Here is a 12,448-nt window from a genome sequence, read left to right on the forward strand (position 1 = left end):
AGAGAGGAAACCTGCTGTCACCACTTCATGGGCTACCCTTTTTTAGATTAGCAGCAAGGGATCTTTTATATGCACCATCGCACATCAAGCGAGTCACTTTACCACTTAGCTGCGTCCCACCTCTAGTTGGTAGAGGTCTTGCCTGAGGTGCTTTGAGTCATAGGGTCAAACCTCCTCAGTGGATCCATTCTCTGATTGGGTTTTTCCATCCTGACCAGTATATCAAAGGCTGTGATATGTGCTATCCTGTCTGATAAAAGATCCATTGCTGCTAATGAAAAAAATATAGTTGGTTTCCTCTAAGACAGTAAAAGAATACCAAATGTTTGATGACAGACCAAAAATCAATGTGCTCCAGTGGTGTCGTTAAACTTCTTCTTCTGCGTTCAGTTTCTTTATGCTCCTTGAATTCAAATCATGAGTTTTACCACCTCCATGAACTCCACAGTCAGCAGCAGGTCGTCTCTTTCGCCCCAAAAAAACAACTTTAACTATTGCCAATATTTGAAAATTAGCCAACATTGAATTTAAAATTTGCCGCTATATCTTTTGTAGCTCACATTGTCATATGTACTGAATATTCACTATATGCTTTATTATTGTAGAATTAAGTTTGCAGCATACATTTTTCATTAGGTAAAGCGACATTCTTTTTACGTGAGTAGTCGCATTTGATTTGTCGACCCTACAAAAATTGGAACATGTCAGACTAACGTCATTCCAATTTAGAAAAAAAAAAAAAAAAATGTTTTATTTAACGACACACTCAACACATTTTATTTACGGTAATATTGCGTCAGACGTATGGTCAAGGACCACACAGATTTGGAGAGGAAACCTGCTGTCGCCACATAGGCTACTCTTTTTATTCCAGGCGGCAAGGGATCTTTTATTTGCGCTTCCCACAGGCAGGATAGCACAAACCATGGCCATTGTTGAAGCAGTTATGGATCACTGGTCGGTGCAAGTGGTTTACGCCTACCCATTGAGCCTTGCGGAGCACTCACTCAGGGTTTGGAGTCGGTATTCTGGATTAAAAATCCCATGCCTCGACTGGGATCCAAACCCAGTACCTACCAGCCTGTAAACTGATGGCCTAACCACGATCCCACCGAGGCCGGTTCTTTCCAATTTAGGTGTTCTCACAATATGATTCGATCGCATGTGACAGTTTCTCATATAAAAAAGCATGATCAAAATTAAGTTCACATACATGGTGTTTAGTCACCTACCAGTCCAACCAGAGGAGACTATAGGTTTCATCTCCTACCATCTGTCTGTCTGTCTGTCTGTCTGTCTGATTATGTCTGTCTGTCTGTCTGTCCATGCCACTTATAGTTTTCTAGATATTTTTTCACAATGCCTCGAGATAGTGAATTGAAATGTTGTGTATAACTTTACAATATACTATGACGGATCAAGTTTGACTTTCATGACAATTTACCCATTTTTTTACAGAGTTTTGGTCCTTCAACTTTGGAGATACAGAAATTTATTTTCCAGACATTTTTTCGCACAGTGCCTCAAGTTATCGATCTGAACTTTTGTGTGTCGCTTTATCATGTACTTTTACAGATCAAGTTTGACTTGCATGATAATGTTTATCCATTTTTTGACAGTTATATTGGGCTTGAGTTTTGTGTATAGGTTTATCGTAAAATATTACTCATCAAGTTAACTTTCATGGTGATTTACCCATTTTTCAGAGTTATGTCCCTTGAAATTTGGAGATCTGGAAATTTGTTGGAACCGGTATAGGGGACATGTATTACTTTAGCAGTACTCACGGAATGCTTGTTCAATATACAACATAGCTTCCTTAATAAGAGAAAGATATGCCAACTTAATTCACTGTTTATTTGCAGGGGAAAGATTTGAGTGAACTTAGACGACATACATTCGGTAACTCGGTCGATCGGTACGTCCTGAAGAAACTCGTCCAGAAAATATTCAAGAAATGTCGCTGTCGAAAAATACGTGGCAGGGAATCTCACGCAACAGTAAGTAACATAAACATTATTTGATTTGACATACATAGACCTTTCAGGTGACTTTGACCTACTTTTTGAAGAGTTGGTAAGATTTTGATGGCAAAATTGAGTCACGTCTGCAAAATAAAGCAGTAGATTTCAACTTTTCTGACGACCTCACTGTTTAAGATGAGCTATCCGACTCACTCTCCATCACTCACCTGAGACTATAGTTCAAGGAGAGCAATTGCTAGCTCCCCATAGCATGTTAATTTATATCGTATCAGCTAGTATTGTAATATCTTAAATGTCTCCCCATAATGTTTTTTATTTTCAGTGTTAGGTCTGTTTTTATTTTTTATGATTGCATGAGAATGTATATGCAGGGCTATAAAGCTCGCATGAATGTCAGAGAATAGGTCTGAATGTGTGGATGTCCCACAAAATGCATTAGACTTAGCAGATTTTCATATACAGATCTACGATATGGTACTGATATTCTTGTATGCCAAGTAGTTAAGAAATGTTGATGTAATGCAACACATGTAATAGTATCTGACAGTCTGGTATGATGATTTTCATATACAGATCTACGATATGGTACTGATATTCTTGTATGCCAAGTAGTTAAGAAATGTTGATGTAATGCAACACATGTAATAGTATCTGACAGTCTGTTATGATGATTTTCATATACAGATCTACGATATGGTACTGATATTCTTGTATGCCAAGTAGTTAAGAAATGTTGATGTAATGCAACACATGTAATAGTATCTGACAGTCTGGTATGATGATTTTCATATACAGATCTACGATATGGTACTGATATTCTTGTATGCCAAGTAGTTAAGAAATGTTGATGTAATGCAACACATGTAATAGTATCTGACAGTCTGTTATGATGATTTTCATATACAGATCTACGATATGGTACTGATATTCTTGTATGCCAAGTAGTTAAGAAATGTTGATGTAATGCAACACATGTAATAGTATCTGACAGTCTGGTATGATGATTTTCATAAATTCTGTTTGGTTTTAAAGACACAGACCCTATTTTTATCTCGTAAAAATGGACACTAAGGTTAGTCAATCTACAAACCCATAACACACTTGGATAAAGGTACAACAGAGTGAAACAAGAGTCTGACTTTAAAACTGGAAAATATCCTAGAAAAATAGACCAGAATTCGAATCAATAACCGCTACTTCTCAGACGCACGTGCGTTTTTAAAAATATGAAAAATGCATTTTGTGGTATTAGAAACACTTCAGTTGTACAGAAATGGATTATCTAAACAATAAAATATAAGTAATGTTTGATTTCAGTGATCATAAACGGCTCTAATAATGAAAAATATGCCTCAGTGTTTAAAAACTAGGGTCTGTCCCTTTAATAAAGAACATCTATTGAGCACTGAAATACACTGGTTTGGGACTGGCCAACAGGCTGACACCTATATCAAAGCCTCTCTCTACATTTAACACATACAGATTTAGTCAATCAAGATGACGGAAATGAAGGAATACAATTATTTCTACTATGGCTATCAAGAAGGATAGACAGAAAGATAAAAAAGTAAAGGTCATGAACACAAAGAGATGAAGAAAGGAAGAAAGGAGGAAAGGAAAGGAAATAAGAGCACACAGTTTACATAATGAATGGTTAATTATTACTGAAATGCATGCTGTTTATAAGAAAGTTCTGAACAGATTTAAATATACAAATATTTTACTGAACACATAGATTTGAATGAACAGATATTAAAGTATGGCGATTAACATTACAGTAATTGTGTTTAACCTAGAATAGGCACTGGGTAGAGATTCAAGGGAGCAACTTGTGTTTAACCTAGAATAGGCACTGGGTTTAACCTAGAATAGGCACTGGGTAGAGATTCAAGGGAGCAACTTGTGTTTAACCTAGAATAGGCACTGGGTAGAGATTCAAGGGAGCAACTTGTGTTTAACCTAGAATAGGCACTGGGTAGAGATTAAAGGAAGCAACTTGTGTTTAACCTAGAATAGGCACTGGGTAGAGATTCAAGGGAGATTGTGTTTAACAAGGGAGCAACAACTTGTGTTTAACTAGAATTTTTCAAGGGAGCAACTTGTGTTTAACCTAGAATAGGCACTTTTGAATAGGCATTGTTCAAGGGAGCAACTTGTGTTTAACCTAGAATAGGCACTGGGTAGAGATTCAAGGGAGCAACTTGTGTTTAACCTAGAATAGGCACTGGGTAGAGATTCAAGGGAGCAACTTGTGTTTAACCTAGAATAGGCACTGGGTAGAGATTCAAGGGAGCAACTTGTATTTAACCTAGAATATCACTGGGTAGAGATTCAAGGGAGCAACCACCATTTTGCAAACAATTCCCTTTTGACTCAGCATTGTGCAGAGATACGGTCTTGATCACGAATAACGGTTTTGTCGTTCATATTTGATTGGTATGAAACTAGAAATTTGTCAAAAAAATACATAATAATAATAATAAGAAGGTAAACACATTCAGTACAAGGTGACTGGTCTCCCATGAGGCCCTCTCTAATCTATTCATGATATTATACATACATACATTCAAAGAAACAACATCAACACACTTGTAATATGTATAGCATGAGGAACAATAGCACATATTATGAATATATAATTCCAATCTCTAAAAATTATAAACCCTTGGATTGGTCAAATTCGTATCACGTGATGATAAAAACTGGCATTCATAGCTGGAATCTCAGTTTAGCACTATTTTTGGCTATATAGCCGGAACTACTTTATGAATTATGTCAACAAAGGAATCCCAGAGGAAGTTCCTTGAGATTCTATTTTTAGACATCAAACAGTAATCGTCTGCTGTCAAACTTCTAAACATCTTCACATATAAATTATACCATACAAAATAGGTCGCTTCAGACATTTTTATTAAAGGTTAAAAGTTATTGAAATTACTTACGTTATATGTTTATAGTGAATTCAAAATCCCACAGCTAAAAATCTATTTTGCCGATCCAAAAAAAGTATATAATTCCAATGGAATTTGGTATTTTACAAAAGCGATTTCAAAAACAAAATTCAGTCAGTCCATGCCAACCATTAGCAGTAACGCGCATTCAACGGCATTGTAGTATGACGTACACAACACATAGTTTCTAAGTTTGCGCGCCACTGCGATGCAATCTTTAAACGAGTCGGGTTTTGAAACTAGGCATATCATGTACATGTCGGGACACAGGAACGAAGCTTCAATTCGAAGCTACAACAGAGAATGTTCCACTTTTCAAAAACGAAACATGAGCATGGCACTGTCAAATCTCACGAATACTTGTGTCCACCACTTGAAGTCACACATGCCAAAACCATCCTGTTGTCATTTCCACAATTACAAGGCCAGTAAACACAGAAAGTCGCGACACACCTGTTTCATCCATTTCCGGAAACATTGAAACCACTTTCTCCATGTCAAATCTATCAACACATGGAATTATCACGCACTCAAAATTTTATAACTGTAATTTCAACACTTCACATATAAATTATAGCATACAAAATAGGTCGCTTTAGACATTTTTATTACAGGTTAAAAGTTATTAAAATTACTTATGTTATATGTTTCTAGTGAATTCAAAATGTTTTTAGTTGGTATTGACATTTAATGCAAAAAATTAATATGAATTGTATTAATGATTGTAACATTGTCATTCTCTCATTCGGCTATTGACGGAAAAAGCCGAACCACTATAGGGATTCTGCTAATGTTGAGTATGAATTTCGTGTTAATAAAATAGTAAATAGTTGGAAAATAGAGTTCACTTTTTATTTTAAAGAGCTTTACATTAATGACATGGTTATGTGTTTGGAATTATAAGAATTGAACGTGAAATTTTTTGAGTTTCATGCTAACGCGCTACGCCATTCATACAGTGTGTAAAGCGGTTTTGCATTTCATACTAGCATGAAACTCAAAAAATTTCACGTTCAATTCTTAAATAAATAATATTTAAATCAATTTTTTAAGAAACTTGAGTCAGTGATAACTCAATGCATCATAATTATTTTAACAAACACATCAAAATCAACAACAAAGGTATATCTTACAATTGATTATTATTTGAATAGTGCTTAAAATAACTGGATTTGATTGAGGTGAGGGATTGAGAATATTTTATCTTTGAATGAATGAATGAATGAATGAATGAATGTTTAACGACACCCCAGCACAAAAAATACATCGACTATTGGGTGTCAAACTATGGTAATGCAAACAAATAAGGTGATGATCAACATCAATATAAAAATTCAACAGGTAAATAAAAACACAGTGTAAAGGACTGTGCAAAAATACAAATATCACAGATAGATACTGACTTTTACTCTAAATTTCAATTTGTGCTGTATTGGCCATTCTCAAAGAGAATGTTACACCCCTGCACCACGATGAGGTTACAGTACGCGCAGGGGATTTTATCTTTGAAGGTAGTGTGTTCTACAGTTTAGCTCTCCGGCTTGAAAAACTAGGGCGATAAATGACATTTATTATGACAATAAGTATATTTATGTAAGTCAACCCAATAAGTTTATATTAAATTTAATAATGCTTTCTCTTGCTTCTCTGCTGCCATGCGTAAGTCTAGACAGCTGTGTTGAGTTTAGAGTTTTGGCAATTTGGTTGGACAGATGCGTAGTCCCTAAATATTAACGGACCAATGAAAAGAGTCACGCGAGTGGTGCATGCATTGAGTCACGTATTCCATTCTTTTCACACGATGCAGCACATGGCAGTTGCTGTGAATAATCAATTTTAGCCCACCCTGTTTACAGAGGGATCATGAATATGGTATCTGTTAGTATATATACTCAAAGGCAAAAGTTATTGTGGCATGGATTGTTTGGAGTAATAAATTTGTGAATGGATTTATGGATGTAAACTAGAGAAAATGTGCATGAAACAGCTCAAAGAAATGCAACCAAGCAGTTGTTGCAGCGATTGCATGCTTTGTGCAAGAAACATGGAATATTCGGGAAAAATCCTGTGCAGTGTTCACCATAAAAAGGCCAGACATTCAGTCGCAAATCATTGCCAGTCTGTGCAGCCATCAGAAGTCCAGAAGTCAGAAAAACACCATTAGTGAACTGTTTGATGCAATTTCTTCATGCCACACCTCAATGAAAATGACAGATGGCGAGTCTTAGGGATGCTTGAATCTGGGACTTTGCAGCATAACGTTGCACTTCAATTCAACGTCCAAAGAAATACCATATGGCACTTATGGCAACAATATCAACAAAAGAATCAGGTCAGGGACCATTCCCATAGCGGCCGACCACCCATGACAACCCCTCGCCAAGACACATGGATCCGAATCACGCTGATCCTTCCTCAGATCTGGAATGGCATTCCCAGGAACTTTCTCCAGTGTTTAGTGGCCTCAATGAGATGACGGTGCCAGGCCTGTATCAATGCTCAAGGTGCTACTGACTATGTGAACTTCGCTCTTGACCCCCTCTAGTGATGTGGCTTATTTGCATGTGGCAGGTGCGCCCTTTTCATGAACTATTGCTCGTTTCCATACCTTCGGACATTTCTCTTTCCATGTGATAACGTTTCATACACAGCAGTAAAAACTTATCATCAATTATCTTTGTCTTTTGTGTGTCACAATAACTTTTGCCTTTTAGTATATATTACTAGAAGGTTTATTAAAATTGCCAGTATTTGTTACCTATCTTTGCTGCCATACAATGTATAGTCTGTATGTGTGCAAACTTATACTTGACAGTAGTATCAAACATACTGTCGAATTGTTTGTCATTAATAAATTACCTTTACAACAATCATGTTGTTATGGATTTATTTTAACTTGCATGATTAGCAGCAAACAAGCTGCAGTCTCTGATCATCGGTTGGGCTTGTATAAAATTCTGTTCTTGGTTTTAATTCATAAAGATGACTATGTTGAGTTGACCTCAGATTTAAGGAGTGAATTTCTGAAGTTGTTTGAAACATTGTTTCTAGGTAAAATGGAGTGGAGCAATAGTCTAAGTGAGGTAATATGTAAGAGCTGTAGAATATTAATCTAGTCTTTTGGTCAAGATATTTTCTGTTTTGTCAAAAAATGTATAACAAATAAGAAGGTTTATTAATAATTGCATTTATGTGGTTAGCCCATGTCAGTGTTAGTTCAATGTGTACACCAAGAAGTTTTTCAGAAGTGGAACATTGCACTGGTATGTGATTTACATATACAGTCAATGCTGTTGTGGTTTCTGCAATCGATGTCAGAACCAATAAGCATGATTTTAGTTTTAAGTTAAGAGACATTCCTATTATTGTTGTACCAAAGACTCACCTCATTCAAATCTAACTGGACATGTTTTTCTAACAGAGATATGTCATCAGCTACAGATGTGGAGCTTACATCATCAGCAAACAGATCCATGACACAATGCTTTGCATAGAGTGGTAGATCATTACTATATAATGCAAACAAAGTGGGGCCAAGTACTGATCACTGTGGGATGCCATATGAGAGATTAAGAGGATCAGATCAGTTTTGCCAAGAGTCTGATATGGAGTCTGATATGGAGTCTGATATGAACATAAATGGATTTTTAAAAATTCTATTAACCTGACACACCTAGGGGCAGTAAGTAGCCCGGTGTAAAAGCGTTTGCTTGATTGCGCAATTGGTTTGAGATAGATCCCCTTCGGTGGGCCCATTGGACTATTTATCGTTCCAGCCAGTGAACCATGACTGGTATATCAAAGGCCATAGTATGTGCATATAAAAGATCCGTTGCTACTAATGGAAACATGTAACAGGTTTCCTTTCTAAGACTGTATGTCAAAATTACCAAATAAATCAATGTGCTCTAGTGGTGTCATTAAACAAAAGAAACGTTTTTACATGCCTACCAGTTGATTGCTACAACCTGATGAAATTTAATGTTGATGTCAAAAAATATATTAACTGGAATCTGACATTGTGATAAGTGAATTTTAAAAATTATTTTAAATGACATATTCATGTAAAATAAATGGTAACTCAGTGGACTGGTACTTTCTGAAAAAAAACATATGAAGAATACTTAAGAAATGCCAATTTCGAGAAATACATGGAATGGAATTTGACTTGACTGTAAATGGGTTTTCAAATATATTCTATTTGATTTGTCAGTTCAGGCAAGTTTTTCAATCAGCCTTGGGTCCAAAATGAGCAGGGCTGTGATCATTGAAAAATGCTCAATAAACGTCAAGTGTCCAAAAATACTTGGGACACGGAAACTAATGTGATGGTAAATGGATTTCCAGATATTGTATTTGATTTTGCCATTCAGGGCAGATTTTTCACTCAGCCTTGGATCCCCCCCTCCCCCCTCCCCCCCAAAAAAAAGAAAGAAAAAGAAGCAAAGTTGTATCCTTTGGGTGCAGAGGTTCTGAAAAATGATGTAATTACCAGATTTCTGAAATGAAGCTGGCCAATTTTATTGTAAATGACAGCTAATACTGATGCTGTAATATTGTCTGTGAAATGCACTTGAGTGGAGTGTGTTGATAAATCTAGATTTGGTTTTCTGTTGTCATAACCATATGTGCATGTCTCAGTTGCCTGTCATCAACACTGGTCACATCAGAATTCTGAATGGATCTTTCAGTGCCAGGTTCTCAACAAGTGTGCTGTTAAAGGCCAGGGCCCCCGTTTCACGAAGCGATCTTAGCCCTAAGATCAACTTAAGTACATAGGGTAGCTATGTGCCTAAGGTAATCTTAGGGCTAAGATCACTTCATGGAATGGGGCCCTGATCTTAGTTTTGACCCATAAAAATGTACACTAAAATGTAAGTTTAGTTATGTACAAACTTGTAACACATCTGGATAAAGTTACAACAAGCACGGTAAAAACAAGTTGACGTTGGGGGGTGGGGGGGGGGGGAGCTGACTGATATTGTAGGTGCAAAGGAAAGTTTCAAGAGGTTTCAGGGGTATATTCCCCTATAAAATTTAAAAAACTAGATGTCCTGAAATGCATTCTGCAAGTAAAATTCATCTGTGCCTTAAGATGTTCTACTACTACTTTTTATTCAAAATGATTGGTGCCCCCCTGCTCGACCATACCTGTACAATAGAGTTATGATGTTTAAATGGGTGGGGGGGGGGGGGGGGGGGGGGAAATACCTTATAAAATACACTAGAGCTGGTCTCCAGAACTGCTACTTCTCAGACATACACACATTTTTTAAAATATCAAAAAATTCATTTTGTGGTATTAGAAACACCAGGATGACCAGAAACACTTCGGATGTTTGGAAATGGATAATCTAAACAATACAGTCTTAAGTCATGTCTGATTTCATTTATCAAATATGGCTGTAATAGTAAAAAAATACACTGTAGTGCTTTAAAACTTGGGTGTGTCACTTTTAAGAGTGCATTCAAACTCCAATAAGGGGCAGGATGTAGCTTGGTAGGTAGAGTGCTCATTTGAAGTGTTTGTCATGGGATCAAACCTACACGTTGATCCATTGGGTTTTTTGTTCTGTTCCAGCTGGTGTCCCAAAGCTGGTATATCAAAGGATGTGGTATGTGCTGTCCTGTCTGTAGAGGTCGATAGAGATTTGGCAGAAAATCATGGGTTTATTTCTGCATTCATTAAGTTCACACAGCGAACTAAAGCACCCATAAATAAGCCATTCCTTACATCACGTATACATGTCTTATCCTTATAGCCAGGTCTGACGCTAATTAACAAGCTTTCAGCATATATAAATATCTGTGTTTTGATTGGTCAAAAACAAAGATCTATAGCTATACCATTTTTCATGTGTTCATGTGTTTTGTATTCACATTTTTATTTGTTTCATTAATTTATCATTGCCCTAGTGTAAATGTCTAGATTGTTTAATTTATATATGCTTTGATTCAAGACAGACATTTATAACTACAGTAAAGTAAACTTATAACAAACATGCTTAGAACGAACTGATCGTACAGTCCTATATTATCTCCCTAGATACATTAATAACCAACTTGTGCAAATGTGTACAACAAATTTCTGCTATAACGAACTAACTATTATGGTCCCTTCCGGTTCCTTATAAGAGTACTTTACTGTATAAGATTTCACCCTGATGCCCCGTAAATCATCTGTACGTAATCTAACAAACACATTAAAAAAGTGGTATAATATTCTGTGACACTGCCATAATTACAATAAGCACACCTGCTGTGGTTTAGAACTAACGGTTATTGTTATGGATCACCTAAGTGGTAATGGGTATCCTATTAGTATAGAGGGATACACGTGAAGAACAGAAATAACTGTCATTTCCCATCATGAAGTGAGCGGGATCACACCAAACAATAACTATAACACACAACTTATACATTAAGCTCTATATACTTTTAAGTACTGCCGTAACTGCTTAAAATTGTTTTGTGTATTCTGGCCATTATTAATCCCTGCTGGTTATATTTATAGTTTTTATTTCATGTACTCTGGTCTTTATTAATCCTTGAGGAGGGGTGGGAGATTGAATCAGCTAATTGGTAAAGCGCTCATTTGAGGTTCTTGGGTCAAACCCCATCAGTGGACCCAGTCTGTGATTTTAGCCTGATGAGCGGTTTGTCTAGGATCGATTCCCATCGGTGGGCCCATGGACCTATTTCTCGTTCCAGCCAGTGCACCACAACTGGTATATAAAAGGCTGTGGTATGTGCTATCCTGTCTGTGGGATTGATGCATATAAAAGATCCCTTGCTACTAATGAAAAAATGTAGCGGGTTTCCTCTGTTAAAACTATGTGTCGAAATTACCAAATGTTTGACATCCAATAGCTGATGATTAGTAAATCAGTGTGCTCTAGTGGTGTCGTTAAAACAAAAACAAACAATCTCAGATTTTGTTTTCCCCATTGTAACCAGTACTCCATAACTGGTGTAACATTTTTGTTTGTTTTAAAAGTGTACGTTAGTGAAAAACACCCTTCTTCAGCAAGCCCACTCCCTCGAGCACATTCCCAGTCTGGAGCTCCACGCGGTAACACGTGTTTGTTTTGCTTGTGCACACTGCACGTGCTTTCGTGTGCTCGACTTGGGGGTCCTTCATTTCGTTGTTTTTGTCAGCGAAATGAAGTTTTTTACTGGGATGTATGCGGCCATTGGAACTGATTGAACGCTGGAACGCTTCTCGTTTTGACAGCCTGCACCACCAGGTTGGATTCTTCTTTAGCGAGATTCCTTGCCTCCACGTCATTTCTCCGTCTGACTGTCGACTTGTGTTTTTCGTGACTCGTATGACGGCCATTCTGCAGAACGCCACGGTTGTTCGCGTTTAGTCTCTACATGTCCGAGCCTGTCCTAGCAGCACTGGAAGATTGACCGCCCCACTCTAAGAAGAAATAGGAAGCGGGGTCGGCCCCTACTACTCTTTTTCTAGACTTTACCTTGCTTTATAGTGATACCATCTCATATCCTCCG

The 12,448-nt window shown here is 37.1% G+C and overlaps 1 protein-coding gene across 1 annotated transcript in view; it reads left to right on the forward strand.

Annotated features, from left to right (window-relative positions):
- Positions 1-1,409: 1,409 nt before the first annotated feature.
- LOC121389338 (ATP-dependent DNA helicase Q4-like) overlaps positions 1,410-12,448 on the forward strand; it is a 218,839-nt gene continuing 207,800 nt past the window's right edge. The window contains exons 1-2 of the mRNA XM_041520934.1: positions 1,410-1,421; positions 1,866-2,000. Coding sequence (XP_041376868.1) covers positions 1,410-1,421; positions 1,866-2,000 — 147 coding nt within the window. The remainder of the gene's footprint in view (positions 1,422-1,865; positions 2,001-12,448) is intronic.

This window comes from Gigantopelta aegis, chromosome 14 (assembly GCF_016097555.1).
Source record: "Gigantopelta aegis isolate Gae_Host chromosome 14, Gae_host_genome, whole genome shotgun sequence".
Lineage (NCBI taxonomy): Eukaryota > Metazoa > Mollusca > Gastropoda > Neomphalida > Peltospiridae > Gigantopelta > Gigantopelta aegis.